Source organism: Passer domesticus, chromosome 1, assembly GCF_036417665.1.
Source record: "Passer domesticus isolate bPasDom1 chromosome 1, bPasDom1.hap1, whole genome shotgun sequence".
Taxonomy (NCBI): Eukaryota; Metazoa; Chordata; class Aves; order Passeriformes; family Passeridae; genus Passer; species Passer domesticus.
This window is the reverse complement of record NC_087474.1, coordinates 8,058,309-8,083,598: the sequence shown is the minus strand read 5'-3', so window position 1 is coordinate 8,083,598 and position 25,290 is coordinate 8,058,309. Positions and strand designations below refer to the sequence as shown.

The window sequence follows — 25,290 nt, the reverse complement described above, 5'->3', positions numbered from 1 at the left end:
TGTAATTATCTGAGTCAAGAGGTAGAATATTTATTTAGAAATTCTGCCATGAGCAATCAGCCTGCACAAAGTTAGAATGGAAACCAGTTTTCTTGTTTAAGGAAGAGGGAAACTGGCAGTGCTTAGCAGAATTGCAGATGACACTGGGTTTTCCCTGCACTCTGTCACCCCCTGAGCTAAACTCACTGTGTGAACATCTCCTCACTGAGAATTCCATCCAGGAAATTTCCTTCCACGTCAGCCCCTTGGTCACCTGTACATCACCAAAAGTGGGATCCTTCTGCATTCAGTTCACTGAGTAAGGCACCCATCCCTGGAGGGCTCAAGCATTCCCCTGCTTTCCCACAGAGGCCAAGGGAGGCAGAAGAGGTGTATTGACTCCTGAGAATCAGTCATCTGGGGGTGTTATTCAAAGGATTCCTCCCTTTACTGGAAGGAAAAACTGCATCATATCAGCTGATCAGATCTAGCTCGTGTAATAACTATGAAACAATAACACAGGTATTTGGGAAAGGATCATTAAACCCTAGCAGGTATTAGCTTCATCATTTTTTTCATTTTTCTTTCTCAAAACAGTGTCCAGTATTTCTAAAAGGTTTCCACAATCAGCCATGATAGCATTTGATGCTGCTATTTTGTCTCATAATTCTTTTTTTTTTTTTTGCAATGGTCCATTTTCTTCAAATGCTTGAGATTTTGAAAGCAATTCTAGCAACTGTTTCTTAAAAATACTGAGTCAATGGAAATTATGACTTGAAGTGAATGCCACATAATTTATTGTCTTATAAATGAAACAACTCAGATGTTAAAATATTGTGGTATGAAGATATTTAGGCATTTGACAACATGGTCTCCTACCAGCCTCTGGTATGATAAGGCTGAAAAGTGGAAATCTTTCAAGCGTTATCACTGACACACAGAAAGAGATTGCCCAAAGTGGGAGATAACACACAAACACAGAGTATTCCTCAAGAGAAACCTGCCAGGTCTTTTCTGTTTTGAGCCTGCTGTGATAAATAATTTCACTGTCTGCCATTTCCTTTTCTACCCCCACCTAAGAAGAAAGGATAGGTCAAACTTTGCCAGTCTGTTGCTCCAGTGATGCTGTGCTGGGTGATAACAGCCAAAAACTTGATCCAAACAAGTGAAGCATCTCCTAACATAAATAAGAATTGCACACTAAAGATGTAACCCTTCGGTGTCTATTTCGCTCCAATACTTCAGCCAGCACTAATTAAAAGTATACTTAGCTGCCTTGGTTACAAGACTAGCCCCAAAGTCATGAGACAACAAAATCTGAATTAGAAAGCAGCAGCCCCATGACTGCTCACTCTTCAGTGAGCCTGGCCAGTCGCCAGCATCCCAAAGTGTCCATAGAAACTTCCCATAGTAAGTGCCAGGCTGAACTGCCTTCAGCCAAACAGTGCTGGCCTTGGACAAGGCTGTTCAGATTTCCTCCCTTAGCAGCAATCTTTAGCCACCCAAACTCTAGAAATGCCTCACGGGGCAGAGGGAGAGCAGGTTGCCAAGAGCTTCCCCAAGCTGTGACGTTTGGGAAATAGATTCACTCAAATGCAGATAGAAATCTCCCTAAGTTGATATTTCGTGCTTTTGTCAGCTGCCAGGGTGAAGCAAGAATCCACGCCATTTGGAATTACACCTGCTTTACTGCTTGGATAATTCTTGTCTAAAACAAACAGCATCAGCTAACCCACTCCTTCCATGTCATCCTCTTCTTTTCTACTTCAGTAAGAGCCATAAGGAGCACATGCAGGAGCTATTCCAGCTTTCATGAAGCTGCTGAAGGCTGAAAACAACTTCCAGAAACACTTAGGTGCAACTCCTTCAACCATCACTCAGCAAGGACCCAAACAAACTGCAAAACTTTTCTGCTGTGACCCAGATTGACTTTCCTTCTGGCTTTCTACTTCCCTGCCATCTGCACCTCCCAAAGTCACGAGTTTGTTCAGTCACTGACTGTGAAACTCATCACATTCTTGGGTGGCAGCTGCAAGTGCACAATCCCAAGGCACAAGTGTCCCAGGGAAGACACTCCTACCCAGTGCATTTCTGGTATCCTGCTTCTTCCTGCCCTGCCTGACATCTGCCTGCTCTACCAGGATGCAGAGTGGCCCCGGGTCTGCTCCACCTTCCTTCTGCCAGCACAGAGCAGCGTAGGAGGCAGCAGAAGAAAACAAGGAGTTCAGTCACCACTGACAATGAGCACACAGCATTGCTGCTGCTTGACCCACATCAGTGAGCAATAAAGGCCATGGCACGATTTTTATAGAAGATCTGCCAAGGTGAAGACTTTGGAGAAGCCTCCTTCCATTTTCAGAGTGAAACGTTGAGGCTGGGGGTGGGAGGGACACATATTTTCTGCTCAAGTCTCAGAGAAAATGTTCTCCAAGATCTACCAACTTTTTGCTAAGATTGTAGCCTTCCTTCAAAGAATGGAAGCAGCCATGGCCCCAACACCCACAGAGGTTTAAAATGGCAGTGAGGCACTTTCAGGCTGGGTTCTGTAGTGCTCTAATTTTCTGGTCTTAGAAATATCTCTCTAGTCAAAACAATAAACTGCTATTTCAAAGTTAGCTGGCTTCCTTCTGAGTTGCAGCCACCATGCCATTGTAAAAATTCACACCAGATCACAGCTTGAGTATAATTTCACGTGTGACTCAATTTGCAATTACAGCTTTGCACTTTCACATCCCCTCCCCTCAGCCTGAGCCACTGCCCAGCACACAGCACAACCTGACCTACTAATTCCCTCTGCTCATCCACAGCTCCTGCCTGTGCCATGGAGCATCGTGGAGAGGGAGCCTTTAGTCAAGGCCTGGGGTGACAAAACATCCCACCCTGTCTAGGTATGCTGTTCCACTATTCAATTATCCACACTGTTAAACCCAAGGGGTGAGCTCTCCAGTTTCACTGGCCAAACTGGTGATGTAATCCCAACTTTGATGTTTTAGGGGACTGAGAAGCTTTAGCAACTTGCAGGGCCCTTCCTTCCTGCTTGCTCACCACGCCGTTTTCTTTACCAATTCTGACTAGAATTGCCACAAGAACAAACCAAGCCAGATATCACCTGTTTGCCTCCTGCAATTAGGGTAACACAAGCACTGAACAATTTCCAAGGTTTTACTCCCAAAAGGCAAGAAAAACCTTGCAAGGCTGTGCAGCCATGGAAGCCCTTCCACACACAGCCCAGCTGTCTTTGATGGGTAAAACAAGATGATTTCGTAGCAGCAGCCAAAACACCATGAGTGAAGGCAGCTGTGGGCTAAGCCTGGGGGCAACCAGCCAGTCTCCAAACCCACCAGCCAGGCTCCAAACCCACCAGCCACTCTCCAAACCCACCAGCCATCCTTCCCAGCCCTGCCCCACACGGGCACAGCTGTCACCCCATCCCACTTGCACAGTTACAGCCAGGGGATGTGGAGCAAAGGGAGGGCGAGCTCCATCTCTGCACCTCCAGCATTCCTCATGTATTAGACTTCCACAAAAATCAGTGGCTTTGCTTTCCTTTCTCTTTCCATTACATGCCCAAAACAAAGTTTGTGATGGAATTATAAAGTAATTAGTTTGGATAACAAAGCACATCACTGTTACTAGTTAGTAAAGTGTAATTCAGGAAACTGCACGTTGGTAAAAAGAACAGAGACTGAATTAAAGATGAAATGACCTACAAACAGCACAACTTTCCAGCAGAGGAAACCATGCCAGGAGAGGATCAGGATTAGTTAAGCTAGCTCTTTTAGAGTGGTTTCCTGTTCACAGATGCCAGCAGATGAAAATGCAGGGAAAAATGCATTATTAATGTTGTAAGTTGTAGGTTAAGCAAGCTATTTCTTTGAAAAGGAAAAGCAAACCTTGCAATATTATCTTCCAAATAATGAAATTTGTATCATTTTTTAAACTATTTTAACAATTAAACATTTCAGTCATTCTTGCTGGATAAAGATCAAAACTCTCAAATCCAAAGCAGTAGTTTTTAAGGGGTAGTTCCCTCTACCTCTGGCATTAACAGCTGCCATCCCCAGGTCTCTGCTGGCATTAGCACCACTTTGACATGGCTCAGATCCCCCAGTCAGCTGTGTATCACACCATCAGGGAGCACATCACTTCAGTATCTGAATTCTTAAAATTCCTTTTTGGAGCTACAGAACTGTTTGATATATGCAGCAACTTCAGAGCACAAGAGGTGGAAGTTTTATTCTAAAAGGCCATTATGAAACCAAGAACAGTTTCCAGAGCAATTTCTACTAAAACACAAAGTGCCCATGGTAGATGGAGAATTAAACTCTCTCTTTTTTTGTTAAATGCCCACTGTGATAACTGGCAATCCTGACTAAGCAGAGGATTCATCTCACCTCTGGATATTGCCAGTCTCAAGGAGCTGCCAGCCTCTCCTCTTGGGCACTAGAGAGATGCCACTTCCAGAGAGACTCCCACCACATAGTCAAGATGAAACCTCTCCCTGTCTCCTCCATTTAAATTTCCTACAGACTTACAAATCAAAATTCAAACAGTCCCATTCCTAGAGCTGGGAAAAGAAAACTTCACTGCAGGTGAACCATCTGAGGGTTTGCTTGAGATGCTCCAACTGGGACAACATCTGAAACTGCTGCGTGGTCCTGCTGTCAAGGGCCCCATGCTGGTGGTGGCAAAAAACATCTGATCCAAGGTGGAACTGCACCTGGTTTGAGGCCATTGAACTCAGCTATTTCCCAGTGAACTGAGAGGGCTTTGGCAGGGCAGAAATGATGCCATTCTCTCCCGTGGAAGCACGGCAGTGATCGCTGAGAAGCCAAGCGAGTCAAGTGGTCTCTGTCATTACAGAGCTGTGCTGGTGAAGCTGCTGGCTGGGCAAGGCACTCAGCAGAGGTGAACACCCATGAAGGGGAATGGCATTACTGGCCAGGGCTCGTGCACACACTCCCCAGGGAGGGATAAAGGCACTCACGTAGGTTTTTATGACTGACTCGACCAGTCCTTCAGCAGCCCTGTCCATCAGAGGAACAGCAGGCAAAATATTTAAAGCAACAGTAAAATCTTAGTCTTACTGCAATCAAATTTTCACCCTGAGTCTTTTTTGGCAACTCACAATCTACTGGTAGAACAGAGCGTTTTGTGATTGCACTAATACTTCTGGAAATTAATTTTAATTGCAAACTTGTGCGCCTTGGAGCATAAATAAATTCACAGCAAAAAGTCCTAAGCAATCTTAAAAATTGCTCCAAAAATTGCACGATGCATGTCAAACTCAGCTGCTCCTTGAAATCCATTGCAAAATATTGTGATTGCAGAGACCCTTGTGTGTCCAAAGGCAGAGCCAAGGTTTTGTTTTGCCAGCCACAGAAAACCAAACCTGTAGCCCTTTCATGGGACATCAGCCCAGAGGTTACATTCAGGCCTCTGTAACTTTTTTCTTTTTTTTTAAAAAAAAAAGAAAATATTCAACTTGGTCATCTTTAAAAACACAAACAGCAACTTATCAGGAAGACATTAATCTAAATTATTCCAATTTTTCAATGTGTCGTCCATCATAATATTTTTAGGTCTTCCATACAAAAGACATTGTTAGGTTTAAAGGCCATAAACACATTGGAAGTTGGTACAGCACTGGGAGTACATGAGCACCTGTTTTGGGATACAGTGCATGTTTTCATTGTGCTGTGTTTACCCTGAGAAGCCTCATAGGCTCACACTTCCCAGCACTTCACCTGATTTCCCACTACTGAGAAGGGTCCTTGCTTTGGGCATCCAAGCAGAAAGGCATCTTTCATGTATCAGAAAAACCTGTCCTCACAGTCCTGGATGATCCCTGACCACAGGTTCCAATTAAATCAAGTAGTTAAGAGGACTTCATTGTCCAAGATAGCCTCTGGACTACATTGCCACAAAATTACAGACTGGAAATATATCAAAGGACTAATTACTTCCAAAAATAACCCGGACAATTGCCACGTTGCCACGTTCGCCTGAACACTCTCAGCCTCCTCTATTAAGATTTAGTTGCCTAAAACTGCAGCTTCTAGAAATAGCATCAACTTGCTGAACATCTCCTTGAACAAGGAAGCCAAGCACAATCTAAGTAAATTAATGTGCAAAGTATTGTGATGAGTTAACCTCTAAAATGCCTTCACTTTTAACAACAAAGAGCACAGGCACTTCAGCAGCACAACAGTATTTGCCCTGGATCCTTAAATATCCCAGGGCATTAGTGAATCTAGGCTAAATGGAAGATCAGAGCTAAAGCAGGATGAAGGCAGACAAGCTGCTGTTTATTATCTACCAGGGCACTAACATTAAGTCAACACACAGCACCAACTTCTGGCATGGCTTTTTGAGTTTGGCTTTTGACTATGTGATGGGTCCTTCTCTGCACGTTTCTCACCAACATGCTTGTGCACACCTGATAAATAAATAGGGGCCTCGAAGCTGCTCATAACCCGGCTTCTGTCTTGTTCTTCCACCTCATCACTGCTGTAATGGCAGGCAAAGCGGGGCGAGTTGCCGGACTTGTGGGGCTTCAGCAGGCGGCTGCTGGGCTGGGAGGGCAGCGCGTGTTGTCCCCGCCGTCTGCACTCCTCGGCAAAGGCTTCCTCGTCTGCCTCCCCTGCAAAAAGCAACAAATGCAAAGAAAGGTAAGCTGCACCCAGAATGCATGAATTCAGCCTGGAAAAAAGGCCCTCAGAAATGGGCTGGGGGTTAGGGGGCACAAAGATCGTGTCGTGGCCGGGGTTGGTCATGGACAGTCCTGTGTGTCTGCAGACTGGGGAGGGTCTGGAGCAGAAAGCTCCATCAGTGGCTGGTCACTGCACCCAAAAAGTCCAGCAGGCATGATGCCTTGGGAGCCACTTTTCCCTTTTTCCCCAAAGGGCAGGGTGAGGGAGGTGAGCACATGGCCCTGGACAGGATTTCTCTCCTGTGCAGAGCATGTCATCCCCTCCCACCTCACCTGGACTGTCCTGCTCAAGGAAAAGGTAAAAGGAGAGATAAATACCCAAGCTGGCTACAGAGGTAGTGGGACAAGAATTGAGCCAGCATGGGTTCAGAGGGCCAGATGTTGGACATCACAGCTGGAAAGATGATAGAGATGTGTGATGGAACACATGAAGACAAGAAATCATGTTGAAGCTGTGAGAGGTATACACAGCCCAGAGGCAAGGCAGGCACACACAGCACAGGGCAATGCACACAATGGAAATAAACCCCAATGTTTGCAAAAACTGGTATGAAAGATGAGATACTCCCATCATACTCATGCTGTGTTGCAAATGATACTTTCCTTTGCTGCAGAAACTGTAACAGAACCACTGCTGCAAAGCAGAGAAATCAACTACCACAACACACACCCAAAACTCAGCAAAACCACACATTGGAAAACAAACAGATCCCAAAAAGTCAACAAAAGATGTTCAACAGGGAAAATAAGGGGAGCAGGGGAGAAAGACTTGGAACAAAGGTGTGTACCACATTCGTCTCTTAAAGGCTTTTTAAAGTTTCATTAGTTCAATTACTTAAGTACTTCTAATAGAGCTGATGAAATATGGCATCATTTTATTTTCATCAAAAGTGGTGTGTCATATTCTGGAAGTTTTTCCTGGGATGTGCCCGGTATCAGCTGCTCAGGGAGGGGTGTGTGCTCCCAGCTAATGCGTGTGCTCTTAGTTCATGGCTGGAAAATGCTTTGAAGATGAAAAGGGCACCATGTAGCAAGACGGGACAGAGCAGGAACCCCCACTTTGTGTGTGCCCCACACCACCACTGCCAAACACAACGGGCTGCTTTGTCTTTACCTTGTAATTGTACACGGGGAGATGCTTCTGAGGGCAGGAGGAAAAGGAGGCAAGGTGTGTTTAAAAGTCATTTCACAGCACAGTGAGGCACCCGAGGCCCTGCAGCAGAGGAGGACTCCTGAGTGTGTGATGGGCTGTGCTTGGGTGTTAGCAGAGGACGCTCCTTCCCAAGTGTTTAAGTGCCCATTCCCACCTCAACACTCCTGCTTTTGTACCCTGGAGTCCCCCACAGTTCCAAAGGCACAAGCAAACACCACAGAAACACGAGTGATGACGAGACAAGGATTTCTGCATTTAGTCTCTGGCTGCCTGTGTCATGCCAGTGTAAAACCCTGGGTGTGTGGCTGTCCTTGCAGTAGGAGAGGGCTGCCAGGATGGCACCAGGACTTCATCTACGAGAAGCAGGGGGCAAGGAAAAGCTCAAAACCAGATGCAGAATTGCCATCATTGCCCATAAGCTGCTAGAGGATTTTACACACTATACAAACAGGACTGAAGAAGGTATCAGTCTGATGATACCTATGAAGATAAGCCTATAAAATGCCAAGACTAAGAAAAGAAAGCACATGGAACCTGTACATCAAACAAAAACCAGTCAAGAGAGTTCACTTCCTAACAAATTACGGCACCCCAGAAGTAGAAGATCCCTCCCTTCCCATGATAACACAAAGTGCATGGATTTCTTTTTCATATGCAAAGTCTTGCCTAATGTATGTTTAAAATTTATATTTGCAAATAGATGCAGGAATGGGAAGCATGCTGAGGCCATCCTTGAGGCTCTGGGTGTGTTTGTGCATCACAGAGACATCCCAACCAGGCACACTCACACAGCTCCTCAGTGCTGGGCTCAGGGAACCAGCTCACCTTTGCAATCCCAGAGCACTTCAGCTGGAAGGAGCCTTTAAAGCTCATCTGATCCCACCCTCCTATAATAAACAGGGACATCTTCCACTAGATCAGGATGTCTCAGGGCCCCATCCAACCTGACCCTGAATGTTTCCAGGCATGAGACACCTACCAACTCCCTGAACAATCTGTGCTAGCGTTTCACAACCCTCACTGTAAACATTTCATCACTGTATCTAAGTCAACCCTCCTTCAGTTTAAAACCATTACCCCTTGTCCTGTCACTAAAGGCCCTACTGAAAGATCTGTCTCTATCTTTCTTATTAGCTCTCTTAAATAATTTGAAAGGATTAAATCCATCTTGATCACCTAACAGAGTTTTTCAGTCTTCCACATCCCCCAAAGCAAAGGGAAATTTTAGTTCAACAAGTAGACCCCAAACAATTGCCCAAACCTTCCCCCCTTATGAGTTGTGGGAGAGCAGGATGGCACCAGAAATTAGTTAAATGTAACATCACGTCAGCTGTGATTTAAATACTGAATCAACTGCAGTGCTATGCATGGCACGAGCTGTCAGATCTTCCTCTGATCATCCACCTTTAGCACACCTGGCACAGCAAAACTAAAGTGTGATTTGCATCAACTATTCTCTCCTGTTCTACATACTTGAAACACTCAAGCCAGACTGTACCACTGCAAATAGAAAACTTGAATAGAATTTACTCTGGGAGAAGTCAGCCACAAAGGAGATCACCACCAAAAAGTGCTTAAATTCTGCTAGAGCTTTGTCAGCAGTGATATTTGTCCTAGAAATGGCTTTTGGGAAGACAGCAGGTATTGGGGATGGGGGCTGGGTGTGGAATACCTGAGTTCTGAGCAGGAATATCCACCCAAGGAGCACCTTCCAGGAGTGCTCAGGCTTTAAACAGCCCTCAGTTCCCCCAGCACCTCCTTCTTGCCATCCCCTGCGCCTCCACACCCACGTGAGAGCCTGGGCAGCCGCGCCGTGACCCCGAGCAGGGACTGAGCCAGGTTAAAAATAACCCTTTTTGCCAGCTTATTTTTAACCCAGCTCAGGGCCTGCAGCCAGCTCATCGTGCAGCCGCCCCAGCTGGGGCAGGGAAGGGGGAAATGGTTGAGGACAGCTGGAATCAGCATCCAGGTTATGGTGTTAAGCAAAAGATCTTATTCTGCTAATGCAAATATTAATTAAAAACCTAGCAGTTGTTTCACTTGCAAAACCAGTTTGGAGAAGTTACATTTCCTAGGGTTAGTTCTGAAAATTACTGATTTGGCATTACCAGTAACATTTAAAAACAATAATTAAGATTTGGTTTTGTGCTGCAGCAGGTTCTCTGAAATGAACAGCAGCTTCCAGGAGGGGGAAAAAAAATCAAACAGGAGCTGTAGCATCCTAAAAAGCTGGGTTAGGGCTAAAAGCTAGCAAGAAGGGCTGGAAAATAACCTCTCATGGCAAAGAGGTGCTGCCTGGCAGTGGAAAACAGGGCTCCTCGGAGCTGTAGCACACCAGCAGAGGGCAATCTTGGCTGCGGCCAGGTGTCCTAGGGAACAGCCACGCTGAGATTCCACACGGCTCTCGCAAACTTGGACCAGCTGGGGCTTGGGGGAAACACCAGCTACACCAAAGGGTCTGCGCCTGATCCTGGAAATTTGTCTTAATCTGGTAACATATCTCAACAGAGCATTGTCCCACGGTGATTTTATGATGCTTGTATCCCCAATTGTCTGCCCAATTTATGCTGGATGTTACATCCTGAGGATAACACAGAGGAATAAAAAGACCAGCAGAGACATGCAGCTGAGCTGGGACAGGTGAGTCTCGGGGTGCTTCACACCAAAGCAGTCCTGCACAGCCTGCCACTATTATTTAGTGTCACATTTAAGTAATATCCACGTATGTCCAGGAATTGAACTGAAATCCTAGCAGGAATCAGCAGTAATTAATGGCAGGACAGTAATGACAGAACTATGCCGAACAAACCAGGGTAAACATCCTGAGGAGATGGAGCTGCTGATTTGCATTTACCAGCTCACTTCCCTACTCCTGCTGTGCTCTTACACACCTCACCAAAGAAATACCCCTAGAATCTTGGTTTTCCCCTCTATTACAAAATAAAAAGCAGGTGCACCAGTTTGCTCAGTCCAAAGGAACACTTCCCTGAGGCCACAAACCCCGGAGAGCCCCTGGTCCCGCAGGCAGCATCAGAGATGTGCCTGGTGAGGGACATCCGGCTGTGCCTAAGGACACCACAGCTCCGAGCTGAGCTCCTGCCCCCGGGTACTCAAAGGTGGCTTGCAGGAAGCTTCCTCCATTCAAATCTTCTTTGAAGGATGGCCTGTGAAGTGTCTTTCTAATGCTTCAGACTGTAAAGTTAAGGGGCAGTGTAAACTCAGAGCAAGGCATCATATTGCTGCTTCAGCCAGTCTGAGGTTCCCCTGAGCTGGTCCTGATGTGTGCTGGCATCACAAAGAGTGCAGAAAGCTGGTGGGGGAGCTTTTCTTTAATTTCTTCCACCCTCCTGTTACAAGGTTTGGAATTTACCCCGTGCTTGCAGAGGACCTGGAGTTTCTGATGACTCAAGTACATCTGCTGCTGCCACGGAGAGCTGAACTGCAATGGAAGGAGCAATCAAAAGTGAAAGAGAAGATCCCCACTTAAACACCTTTATCTGAAATTGATTGCACTGTGATCTTTGTAACCTGTTGATAAGATTTTTCTACCAATATACTTTTCCATTGTTACAGCAGCTCTGATATTAATATTTACCTTGACAGAAGCTACCAGGGTTCTTCCTAGACTGAAGTCCACCAGCTGCTGGGAAATCTTAGGCTTTACAGGAACCAGTTTAATCTGAGAACTCATCTAACAGATCTGTCTACAGGCCTGGGTTACTCTGGGCTGAAAAAATCCTGGAGATCAACTGGGTCTTTTGTTTCTTCTCAGGAAATCTAATGTCTGATAGCACAGAGAAGACAGCAGGAGACCAAGTGACTCTACTGAAACACAGAAATGGTCTCATTTAGGGGACCACACCTTGAAAGTTGTTTTCAGAAAGTTGCTAAATCATCAGTTTTCTTAATTCCTGTTGGAAATGACAGATGCTCACTATAAAACACCCAGCCCAGGGTATTTTCCAAAACCACGTGAACACACACACCCCTCACCTCTCCTGAAACTGTAGACAACATGCTCAGCCAAGAAAATACTCCCTCGCCATTACTAGAGGCTATGTTGAGTAAGTTCTTCTGATTAATTGTTCTTAAACTTGTTTCTAAATGCCAGGAAACACTAACACTGTGACGCTTAGAATGAGTTATAAAACCCTCCTTCAGCCTGGGCTCTCTTGGGTTTGTCAGACTCAATAGAAACCAAAATTTGCATCGAGCCCTCCTTGGAAAACATCTCTGAGTTTGACAGTGACAGCCCTTAAAAATCTCTCTCTTGCTATTTGATGTGATGCTTACAAGAAAAAGCAGCCATTTTAAAATCCTCTGTTTAAAAAGATGCACATAGTTTTGAAAGCTGAAAGAGCCTGAAATCACTCAGAAACTATCCAGGGAATGCTGGAGCAGCTGCCCCATCTGCACCGTCGCTTTTGTAAACTGTAAAGGGAGTTTATTTCAACAGTGACGTTTATCAGCCAAAGCACAGGACAAACAACGAGGTTTTGAGTCAGCTCACAACAGATCAGTGTCTTTCACCAATTATTGGCAATCAGTTTCCTCCCAGAGCAAATGCACTGGGTGTTACAGAGAACACAAGGTGATTCAGGGTTTCCTGGTGTCTGTCTGAGACTCCTGTCCTCCAGAATGCAAGGAAATATTTATCCAAAGCGGTGCCTGGCGTGCTCAGCTGGGTAGAAACTGAAGATGCCAGCAGCTCCCAGTCCATGCCCTGCTCTCAGTGTCCCATCCCCTCCTCTCTCTGTCTCACATCCTGCACTGGCTCTGAGGCTCAGCTCTCTCAGCACCGATGGCGCTGCACTCAGATGTGGGTTATGCCTCCCTGCTCCAACCCAAAAACTCATATTAAGTTTATAATTAGGGGATTTGGGCTGGCCTTTCCCAGGCCAGGACCAGCACTACTATCTCGCCTGCCATGCAAGCCAGGCATTTCCTGCCAGGGGGGAAGAAAAATCCAGAAGTGGCAGGAGATGGAAGGGGAGGTGGTGGCAAAGTCCTGGGAATTGATGGAAAACACAAGGGTGTGGGATTTGGGAAAAGGGACATGCTGATGGAGTGCTATTTCTGTCCTGGGAGAGGCCTGGCTGCAGCACCTCGGGTGTCCAGGAAAGGGCAGGGCTCAGTGCTTTCTGCTCCATGCTCAGAGCAGCCCTCTGCCCTTCTGCCTTTAAAAGCTGCCAATGGACTTGCTCCTTTTATTTCTGCCCTCGCATTCATCTGCTCCAGTGCCAGCTCACACTGTTCCTGCCCAGCTGTACTCCTGCAGCACAGACCACAGCAGGGAAAGCCCCACACTGGGTTCTCTCACCCTCCCTGCCCTGCAGCAACTCCCTGAGAAAGTTCAAGCTTTAGATTTTCCCTTTTTTTTTTTTAGGTGGATTTTACCTACCACCCCCATCCACACCCAAGAACCCCATTATATCCTGCATTCAGCTCAGCGTGTACCAACACGAATCCTGCATTCCCAGCACATCACAAGCTACTCAAGGCACATTTCACCACAAAGATTCCCCAATCTGCAACAAACTGATAAAATAAAGTGAGTTTTCAGCACACACCAACCACAACGGTGCTGCTTTGAAAGGAAATGCCATCATGCTGCTCCCCATGGTGGCTACCAGGGACCAATGGCTAAAGCCACTCCTGTTGGACCAGGTCGAGCTCTGGAGCCTGGCCTAAAGAGAGGGAGCTGCTGGGAGAGCCTGGAGTTACTTCCTCCCTGCCAAAACTTCCTCGTCAGAACCTGTTAAAGCCCAGTGAATTGGTCCTGCATTGTTTCTGAAGCAAGAGAGAAGGCACAGGCTGAGCACACCCAGCTTTCTGCAGCTATTTTCCTTCTGTTAAAGCACACCAGGGCATCCGTATGGATAACGCCGGCTGCTCTCATCTTAAAGATCTGGGATGTTGGAAATGCAAATGGCAGGAGGTAGCATGAATCCTCACGTTTCCAGCAAGCAGAGAGATGACCCAATTTGCATGCTCAAAGGGAATTTTATTAATTTTAAAAGACTTTATTAAGCAGGGGCCTTTTATTCATTTCTGCATGAATTTTGAAAGGAAGCAAAGAATGAGGAACGAGCTTCACAGCTTGACATATATAAATACAAATTAGCAAGATTTAAAGCTTGAAGTTTGACCAAATGGACCTGATTTTTAAACAGCAATCAAGATTACTTAAAAGATTATATTTTCTACACTCTTCGGGGTCATGTCAGAGGTCTACCCCAGTTTCCTGCAAGTCTCATTGCACAGCAATAAACTAAAGTGACCAGACCCTTTAACAACCTGTACCAGGGGCTCCTGCTCCTGGGGCTTCTCTCTCCAACACACCTCACAAACTCATGGCTGAGATGGAGCTCAGAACACTGTACCTCTCTCTGTCTCTTACATCCTCCAGAAATTGTATCACTGACATCAAATTATTTTATTTGGTTTGATACTTACAAAAGCAGACAAGGGGGAATGGCTTTAAACCTGAAAGGGGGCAGATTTAGATTAGATATTTGGAAGAAATTTTTACTGTGGAAATTTCTTTTTGGGAGAAATTTTACCTAGCACAGGTTGCCCAGAGAAGCTGTGGCTGCCCCATCCCTGGAAGTGTTGAAGGACAGGTTGGACAGGGCTCTGAGCAACCTGGTCTAGTGGAAGGTGTCCCTGCCCAGGGCAGGGGATCAGAACTGGCTGAACTTTAAGATCCCTTCCAACTCAAACTGTCCTGAAACAAAGAGGGTTTTTTCATCTCAGCTATATTTCGACCTCAGACAGAAATCCCCGTGGGTTTCATCTCTGCCATGAGGAAGCCTCGCAGACCAAGTTTCACTTTGAAATTGTATTTGAAGTGCAAACCAAAATCCTACTGAGTTTAAAAAAAAAAAAAAAAAGAAAGAAACTGGCCCCTATAATGAAACCTAATACTCATTACTAGAGGAAAACAAAGAAATAAAAATTCCACAGTGCAACTGCATGCAGCCCTGGCAGGTCCTCCATGGTGTACCCAGACACGAGGTGCCTCCCACCAGTGTTTCCTCTGCCCCTGTGCCCAAGCAGAGCCCCACAGACCTTCACATCTCTCATACTTGTTCTCCAGAACCTCCCAGTTCCAGATGAAACAGCTCCCTCACTGCCCCCAAAGACAAAACTTCGCTTCTTGTCTTCCCTTCCAGGAGTTTCCACCACCAGGTCAAGCAAAATTGGCTTCTAATTAAAAAGCTCTTCAAACAGCAAAAGCAGAGGAAAAGTGCTCTTCTACTTTTGCAACAGATCTTTATAACTCTTAAAAACTAATGAGTTGAAGTATCAAGACGTCATCTTATATTCCCATTAGTGGCCCTCACTAAAGGAGAAACTTCAGAACAGTTCTGAGCAAGCCCTAATTTGCAAATTGTACAGCAGTGTTACATATTTTTCCATTGATTATCAGCTTTAAACCAGTCTTCAAAACCTTAATGCACAGCAAACCCAGATTACCGTAAAAGAAAAAAAGATACATCAAGAAAAAGCCATGCAGTTAAATTTAAAAAGAAAAGAATCTCATGAGTGACTTCAGAAAAATGTGATGAATGACTTCCCCAGCTGTTTTGTCAACACTTCCATAGTAATTTGGCAAAAGCACAAAATCACTAAGTTTATACTTTCATCAAATGGCTATTAGTGCTGTTGAAATAGCACAGACACGAGACAGTAAGTGAAGCTCCACGTTTCATATTGCACTGTCCACGCTCCGTTTGCAAGGTCTCATCTTTTCAGGTTAATAATTTGAAAAATATTCTCCCTTCTACCCCGAGGCTTAAATATGACACTGTGGCTCTGACACTAAGGGTTCCAGGTATTAATTACAAAAAAAAGAAGAGATACCTGCCCTCTCCAATTACACCCCCCAACATGCAATTTATTCCTCATCCATCTATCCCTGTAGGACTACAGCAAGCAAATCCCATCTTCCAGTGTGAGCACACATCCCTGATTTACAGAGCTCCAGAGACCATCGTCTTTAAATGACCCTGAAAGCATCACATGCTCACAGTAACAGTACATCTCTTCTGAGGCTCAGTAGGTTTCAAAGTATTTCATGAACTTTCACCACAAAACCCAGTTCCCAATGTCAGGAACACTAAGTCATTAGCTGCTGTTCCATTTTTGACATAAAAATGACAAGCCTGAATTTTTTTAAAAATAGTGTTTCAAGTTGACATTCAATAGTAGTTTTGACTAAATACTGCATTTAATTATGAAACCTGTACAATTAGCCTTAGAGGAGACATGACTCCCAAGCTGCACCAACTTTTGTTGCTTGGCATCTCCAATCCATCTCAAAGTTGCCAAACATTCTTCCTTTCCCACCCATAGTAAAGATCTATGCCTTAAAACCCACCACAGTTTAGAAATACAACTAATTTTTCAAAATCTGTCAATAACGATGTTTATAAATGCAAATGTATGCACACATATACATGCAGGTATTTAAACAGACAAAAAAAAAATAGTTCCATGTATGCTTCTCAAAATGAACTTCTGATGCAAACAACCAATAAAGAGAGCACAGCAACAAAGATTTTCTCAACTGAAAAAACACCAAACCAGGAACATGACTAGCACCCAACACTAACAATACTTACAATTCTCTTTTGTGCCTGGAAACAGTATCGTCAGTTTATATGCTCCTTCTGCAGAGATCCAGTGGGAGCAGGCAAGATTTTACCAAGAGAGCTTTGTGAGTTTTGGAAAGAGAAGGAGAGTTTGAAGAGTGCCATTAGTACCTCTTGGTGCACCCAGGAAGGCCAGGTATCTCCCAGGAAAGCCTCCCCAGGGCTGCCCATGCCCGGAGCGAGGGCTGCTCCCATCCTGTGTGGCTGCAGTGGCACCATCCCACCTTCTCCTCTTCTCCGTGGGATGAAGCACCAAGGACAGTAACAACCACAATCTCTGGGGCCAAAGCAAAAAAGTGGGGGCCGGTATTTAAGAACTTTCCATACAGGCAGAGAAGCTGGAGTGCTGCACATTCCAGAAGGGTGGAATGCACACCGGAGAGGCCACTGGCTCTTGGTGGAGAAGTGGATGGGAGCTGGGGAGGGCTGCACCCACCAAAAGTGCACAACTGAACAGCACCTGAAGTTGTTATAACCAGCTTCTGCTCAGACTCACCCAGCATTAAAAATGTACCCTCATCTCCTGTATTTGTGTAATGGCAGTGAAAGCTTTATGAAAGAATGTTTAAGTGACTATTTGACAGTGGGCTCAATATATCATGATATAAATATTTGAAAAATTATAAAAACAAGTATCAAAACTGCTGAGGTTTGAGCTGTGTAACTATGATTTGGTAGCAGCCCAAAGTACAGCATCCAACAGAGCTATTCCACCTCTTCCTTGAACATCAGCACACTCAGAATCTTCTCAGAAACATTTGCCAAGAGTTTTACTGAGTGTGAAGGTGTCAAACTCAATTTACACAAAGGCATTTCTCCTCAGCCTTGTGAAGCAATGTGGCTCCCTTTGCAGGGTTGGACATGTCCTGCAGACAGCACTGTGACAGAGAGAGCAAACCTGGAACAGATCCACAACAGGTAAGGCTGATGGTCACCTGCATTTGTTATCATGCAAGTCAGTGACTGACAGAAATAGTCCCAGATTTGGCACATTTGAGAACATTTTGTCACTTTCCAATTAAAATTCTGACCTTGCTTGAACTGCTGGTATTGGATACAGCCTGGTATCTCTACAGAAACAATCTCCATTTACAGTAATATTTAAAAATACTAAATAAAAGAATCATGAACTGTTTTTCTAAGGAGAAAGTTGCTTAGACAAGACTGAATAGTGGACTGGAAACAGAATTGGAGCCAAAAGGGCAGCAAAATTGCCTTCCAGGAGATGGAATCTGTTTGCAAAAGCCTTCAAAGCACTGAATTCAATTGAGAAGATAAATCAACAAATAAAACCACACTGCTGTAACAGCAATAAATAGACACTGATGACAGTTCAACTAGGACCTGAGTGTCCACCTCTACTCCAGTTTTAACTGAAAATCTGGAGGACCTAGATTTTAAGAGATTAGCCAGAATAGTCGCAAAAATAGAAAACCCAAGAGGCTTTGACCTCTGTTAACAATCTATCATCTAACCTACATGAAAGCTGTGCTCTAAGTTGCCAGCTTGGCTCTGTGCCCCTTACAGGCCCAAACCCAACAGCAGAGACAATTTGGGTAGTTTTGCCACCACACCCAGAAAACACAACAGCAATTTGAATCTAGAGCCCAGCATGAACCAAGGGCTGGATTTTGGTCTCAGGAGGAGCTGGGAGGCGCAAGGCAAAACTCCCCCCCACAAACAGCTCTCATAAAAGAACTTTCCACCATTGGAAACTATTCTGTGCAGGGCAACAAGCACCTCCCCTGCAACAGAGCAGCAGGGCAAGCACTTGGCTTTGTGATTTATTCCACGAAAAGGGTTACCAGGGATGTAGTCATCACCTTCTATAAACATTTCGAGGGCAAAACCACACATGTGATCTTAGAGCAAGTGCTAGAGGAGAGGGGAGAGTGGAAACCACGTAAGAGTAATCAATTCATCTCATGTTCTCAATTTGGTTGATCAAGAAGAGCAGGGAGCTTTGAACACCTGTGTCTTCTCAGAAAAATGTTTTATTTCCCTGAGTTGAGTTTCTTGTTTTTAGGAGTGATTACAAGAAATGTCTTCTCAATTAGTCACTGCATTAGAAGCCACTTAAAAGTCACTTTCTGTTCTATGACACTTTTTGAGACAGTCATAGCTATTAATAAATTAATTATTAATGGCTACAAAACTACTATGAGAAAGCTTGAGGACAAATTACTTTCTTTTAACCTTTAACCAAAACGACTTTCTTCCAATTCTTTCAGGCTAATAATTTCAATATAGATCAAAAGTAAGGCAGTATTTCAAAAGTACTTTTGAAATTATTTAGACACATCCCCCTTACAATAGATCCTGCAATTTAGATACTACATAGGAGTGGCTGACATTGATATGTAACACCTCTAAAATATGAATATGCATAGTAAAGAACACATCATTTTCTTTTTACTTAACAGTGGTAAAACCCAATCATCTACTTGTCATTTTCTACCTGCTTCTCAAAAGAAAACAGTGTTTAGTCTACGAACACCAGACAGTGACTGTAACAGGGGACTTGAGTTGCACAGCAAACAAAACTGCATTTTCCACCTCTGGAATAGGTTCCACACAGAATGCAACTCAAATCTTTGAAGGTCCTTGGAAAACACAGCTAAAATGGATGGAATTGTTTTGCTTTGACAAGTTCCAGTTCTGGTACATTTAAAAACAACTGGTTTTAACAATTTTTTAACAGTTTTGAAGCAGTTTACTGCTAATGAACATTCAAGGTGTGCACTGGCTACACACTTTGCAAACTACAGAAATGTTTCTGTCTTTCTTTTAGGCCAGAAAAGGGCAGAGCAGTACTGCACGTACACTTGTTTGCTTTTCCATTAACAAGATTCCTTGTGTCACTACAGCTGGCCCTGTCCATGCTGGTGACTGGAAAAAGCCTTACACTTTTTATTACTTGCTCAGAAAGGAGATTGCACAAAGGCTATTTTCGGGCCTGAATATTTAGATCTCAAAATATGGTTCATTTGACCATTGAAGAAAAACATTCTGGAGTTCCAGTGCTCTTCAAGCAGGATACCTTTCCCAAAAACTTGGAAGGACTCAAGAGATATCAGGATTTTACCACACGATAGCTTACCTTTTATTTTGTTACAAACTATGTTTGTTCCTTATATGACCCAAATGCTGATGAATTATAATTCTAGAAAGTTGCCTTTCCTCAAGTTCTCCTTAGAAATAAACCTAACAAATGCAGCTGTGGGTATATACAAAACCCAAAAACTAATCCACAGAGAGGTTTTTCACACATAGCCCTGTAGGACAATTCCCTGGCTATTGTGTAGAATCATTTATCTGACATAATGCAGTCTTAGGGATTTAGCACAATACCAAAGGTGATTCCATTAACAAAAAGCCAACTCTTTTCATCACAGTCACTTAAAATTCAAAACACGTGTATTGCTAGCCACATGAGATTTAACACACACTAAAAATAAAAAAAAACTTTAGATCATTAAAGCATTGCCCACATTCAAGAAAATGAATAGCTTACTCTGAAATTGGATATTTGCTGTATCATTACATTGATTAACAAGAGACATCCTAATCTTCAACTGAGGAGCTGGAATTAGGCTGCCTCAAGGTGTGCAGTCAGTAGCTGGTGAGAAGACAGGACATACACAAGGGCTCATTGTATTGCAAATTCCAAATCTAATTCCCTGGCACAGTCATCACAGACCTCACCCTGGTTCCTCCTCCTCCTCACTTAACATCCAATCCAATCATTACAATAAAGCAACTTACCTGAACAGATCCAGAATGTCTTCTCCCACATGAAGTCCACTCTTGGCACCTACACATCCCAAACTGGATGCTTTAGGGCAACAGTCATCAGGCTGCCCCAGATGCACGTGGTGTTGGCTCCTCTCTTCCCAGCTCCCCTGCTTCCTCAGCTCCTCCCAAGAGACAAAGCGGCCCCCACACCACAAAAGCATCCCCCAGTCTGAAAACCACAGTAAGAGAACATGACCTGTGCATCAATGGCAACACATCAGGAGGGCAGAAGCCAAGGTACAGCCCACGGAGGAGGGCTGGAAGGAACACTGTGCTCCATGGTGCACCTTGCTCTGTGCCCCAGGCTCCCAGAGCTTCCTCGACTTCTCTGTAAAGCCCAAGCACTCCCTTCTCACTACGAGATATTTTTCAGAAAGCTGGTCTTTAAGACATGAAAGCCAGAGAAACTACTGCTCTTGGCAGCTCCTTCCAACAGTTAATCATCTATGTGTTAAAAATGTGTGTTTATCTTCTCATTTGAATTTGTCTAGCCTGATACAAATATTTATACTCTTCTTCCAAACAAGGCGACCTTTGATATGCAGTTTTTTCTAAGTGGTGTACACATTTTTTCAGAATCAAAGTGGAATTTGGCACACCATCCACAGGCTGCAAAGCACCTCCCTTGCTTGTGCTGGCAGGGGAGCAGTGCTGAGCCCGGGCAGCCAGAGAACAGGCAGGGTTCACTGGAGAAGGAGACACTGCCAAACACCCACCACTTTTGCATTCACTGGGATAACTCGTGATCATGTTTTCCTGATGAGAAAGGCAAAAGCCAAATGAAGAGAATAGTCCTTGAAATTAATGTCAACAGCACAAGACAAGCTGCATTGTTTTCCTGCTTCTCCCTTACTGGTTTAAAGGACCTTAAGATTTGCTGTTCTTCTCAGGGGTACAGCATCCAATCCCAGAAAAGACAGAAGTAGCACTAGAGGTGTTTAATAAAAGAAACATTTTGGCGGTTGTCCTAACTCTCAAGGTGAATGTCCCCAAAAGAAAAATCTTCCACCTCTTTGCAATTACTCAGGAGCTCAATCAAAAACCGAGGGCAGGAGGCTTGTGAATGCTACTCCTGCTTGCAGGCAGTACCAGATACAGCCAAAATAGCTCCAAGTGAATTTCTAGCTCTCTACTGCTCTCCTGGCCAGCCAGCTCCCACTTGGTGTAGAACAGATGAATAATGCCCTTTCATTATCCAAGTGCAGTACATTTGGTGATAAGGACCTGACTGCATTTCCATAGGCACCCAGCAGTAAGAAATGAGATGAGCAGAGTAATTCTCAGGGGTGTCTGAGTGACTACTCAACAGGAGATGTCCAAGTAACTCAAAGCACAAAAGTGCCTTCTGATGAGAGGCAGTGTTATTACAGAAAGCCTGGCCAAAGTCCTCTGCAGACAGGAGGCCTTGTCCTGTAGCTAAGAAAAGCTGCAGGAAAGGCTGAGCCTTGGCCATGTGAGTTTTCTCCATTTTCCTTCAGAAATACTTTCATAGCAAAGTTCAAAACAATTTTAAAACATCCACAGTCTAGCTCCCCCTGGAAGGAGAATGACAGTGACTGATACTGCAGAATGCTCTTACACAAAAGCAAAGCACAGTATTTCCATGGCTGAGTATGACAAATATCACAACAGGATGACAAATGCAGATTTAGTTACTGTGAAGAGTAAAAGGCAGCCTCCAACTACATGTCTAGGAGAAAACTTTGCCAGAGGTGACTATGGTGACAGTTATGCAAATGTGTGATAAATTGGCAAGTTAATCTCACTCTATATATCAGTTACAAAGATTAACACAGACTTGACGTGTATTTCTGGAGGGAAACCGAAAGATGGATGAGGCTGCCCAGCTTCTCTACCAGATGTCTCAAAGCCTCTGCAGCCTCATGACTTCTTTTATTATTGGGAGGTAAATTCCCCTCCTGCGCCACAATCCAATCAAGCTTGTGACTGGAACCAAGACAGAAGATTCCAGAGCTACTGCTTTGCATTTTCAGCTGGTTTAGTAACACCTTCAAGCAACTCCATTACAGACAGTAATTCTCTTTTCTGGCCATCACGAATGTGTGCTCCACAACATGAATTCTATGACCAGTCACCCAGGCTGGATTCCTCTCTCATTCTAGTAACTCAAATAAATTTACAAATAAGAAACAATGCAGGGAATTTCAAATTTGACGTTAACTTCAAAAAGAAAGAGGAACTGAAGCGTTCTCAATGTACCATGTTATCTGTTCTATCACATAACAGACCAGCAAGCACATGTGAGCTTTTCCAAACCAGGTGTTACTATTTCATCTCCCTCTAACATTCAAGTGAATGAAATGATTCAGCTTTACTTTCACTGCTGGTAAACTAGCAGCTACAGGGTTTTGTTTTTTCTATTTTTATTAAATTCTCTTGATGTTGGTTGCATTGCAAAGAAGAGCCAGAAAAGCCCTCATTTGAGATTCTCAGGTAAGGATAAGCTATAGGCCAAAGCCAAATTTTAGGAGTTATTACCAGAAGCTTCTAAAAATATTTTTTCTTGACTGTCAGTTTTAAGTCAGGTTCAAAAATTACCTCATTTTAGTGAGTTTAAAATTAACTCAATATGGTGCAAAGTTAACTTCATTGTAAAAGCCAGAGAAACGAAAGAGAATTCTATTTAATCATCTCCTTCTGATAAAATGTTTTACTTATCTTCTCAATTAAACATACTTTAATCCCCACCACAACATTTTGAATCTGACAACATCTAAAAGTCTTCCACTTCCTTTATATGCAGTAGGTAATTAGCAGTCAGGCCATCCGTGCAATCCACCTCACACCAGGACAGCCCAGCTTGCAGGCCTGGCCACTATCACCTCCCAACTCCTGCCTATCTTTTGGCCACAGCAGCATGACAGAGCACAAAGTGCTCATGTGGGGTTTTGATTAACTTTCTACCAGCTGTTTGAAGTGAGATAACACCTAATGCAACACTGAGTCTGCCACAACTGAGTTTTCAGAGAAGTTTCAGTGAGTTTAAATCAGCACAGCTTGCAGATGTTCAGGGTTATGGCTCTGATCATCACAGGATTTTAATTCTTTCGTGTTTTTTTTGATCTGACAGCAGCATCTCAAACACAAGGTTTATTATTTTGTGAATGTATGACCTATATAGCAGAATATAAACCAACCACCTTCAGTTCTATCCTTTCAGGAGTGCACTCCACTCAGCAACCTGCTCTAGCCAAGGTATATTTTTCAAAACCAAGTAGGAAACTCACTAGAATTATAAATTCAAAGGTACAGTTTGTAACACTAACAAAGTCAACATTCTTCATTCCAGCCCTAGTACCTCATAAGGACCATTTCAGCATTTCAGGTGGAAGATAAGAAGTTCTGTACCTACAAGCACTTTAAGACAAACAGTAACAAGAAAACCCAAACTGTCTATGTTGAGGCAAATCAAGTCTGTGGTCATAACTCAATCATCAAGTAAACAAGCCCTGAGGGAGCAGACAGTGCAAACAGGCTTTCTTATGTTAAAAAAGGGTAAGTTTCAAAGTTTGGTTACTGCTGACTGGCAGATTACTGATGTCCATATTGCCACTAGCCCATGAGAATACCACGACTTGAAAATAAGCCTAATTACCAGAACATCCAAAAACCACAAACGAAGAGGCAAAGTTTCCAAAAATACTAAGAAACACTTCCACAAAAAGGTTAACAAGTATTGTAAGTACTAAGCCCTTTTCAAAGGTTCTCTGACCACAAGCATCCAACAGCTGTAGCATTCATTGTGAACACAACCATCTTCAGAAGCACTATCCTGTTACAACCACAGATTAAACTCAGGCAAAGGAGCTCACAGCTCAAACAGAACAGAAGCAGATTCAGGAACTCACATTATCAAAAATAAAAAATAAAATCTCATTTTATCACTGGACTATCCCACAGATGGTCTGAAACACAGCACAGCTAAATACAAAAGACAAACCTCCAGTTACACCTAATGCCAAAACACTGAAGGAGTCAAGGAAACAGGATAACCAAACACAAACACTGAGAAGAGATACAAACCCTCTGGGCTTAGAGATGATGGGTTTTTAAATCTTCTACAATCCTGTTTTCAGCGTTCTAACTCAGCTCATCAATTAATCACAAGTTGATACAGGATCCACCTGACAAATGCTACGCACACATTCTCTGCAGAGCAGCTTTGTCACCTACACCACAGACCAACCCCTCTGACTCTCAGCAGAGAGGAATTGTGAGAACTGAGCACTGCAGGAGTGCAGCCGTTTCACAGCGTGAAGCATTCCAACACAAAATCCCCAACTCCTTCAGTAAAGCCAAGTGGAAGGGGTAGGTGCCATGCAATCTAGAGAAACTGGGGTTAGTGTGCTGCACTGGGATTACTGCCATGCACAAGGGACTGCAAAGAGGTTGCACCAGGAGAAAGCATTACAAAGTTCTTGTATCCACCAATGAACTTTGAAGCAGAGCATGAAAGACTAAATGACTTAGCAGGTTCAAAAACTCCATCTTGGTTTTTCCAAACCACTGTTTTTCCAGGAAGCTTAATTTAAATGAGATGGTGTCCCTAAACATCCAAAATTAATCCCTCATGTATGAAAAGATGGCACTTTTAATCCAACAGAATCTGGTTTTGGAAGCTGCCTCATCCCACTGTACATCTGTACCTAGCATTTGCTGTCAAGAACTTTTTCTGTTGTTAATTATTTTGTACTATTTTGGCCAAAATTGAAGTTTAAGGAAATGTACTGCCCTTGACGATCTATCACTTCTAATAAACAGGTCTTGTACATCATGAAAACTATGTATTAGAAAGGAACAACATAAAGTTTTTTTCAAAGCAATCTAACAAGTGGATTTTCAGGAGAAAGCAACTAAATTCAGCAAAGAAATTCTCAGTGTCACAGTGGATTTATTTTGTATTTTAAAAAATGAGCTGGATGCAAGAAGTTGCATCAAAAAAATGTTGGATATTGATGTTATTTCAAAAAATA

General features: G+C 43.7%; 1 protein-coding gene and 1 long non-coding RNA gene across 7 annotated transcripts in view; both read right to left on the bottom strand.

Annotated features, from left to right (window-relative positions):
- Nucleotides 1–25,290, bottom strand: part of DNAJB6 (DnaJ heat shock protein family (Hsp40) member B6) — a 56,055-nt gene that overhangs the window by 1,525 nt on the left and 29,240 nt on the right. For 5 of the 6 annotated variants that reach the window (XM_064435864.1, XM_064384947.1, XM_064384921.1 and 2 more), the window contains exon 9: nt 5,449–6,622. In XM_064435864.1, coding sequence (XP_064291934.1) covers nt 6,312–6,622 — 311 coding nt within the window. In that variant the 3' untranslated portion in view covers nt 5,449–6,311. Of the gene's footprint in view, nt 1–5,448; nt 6,623–25,290 lie in introns of those variants that run through there. The other variant, XM_064385024.1, reaches the window with a different exon arrangement.
- Nucleotides 13,210–25,124, bottom strand: LOC135278540 (uncharacterized). Its single transcript, XR_010346023.1, has 2 exons — nt 20,267–25,124; nt 13,210–16,562 (listed from the first exon to the last, which is right to left on the bottom strand). It is a non-coding gene; the product is annotated as an uncharacterized LOC135278540 (long non-coding RNA).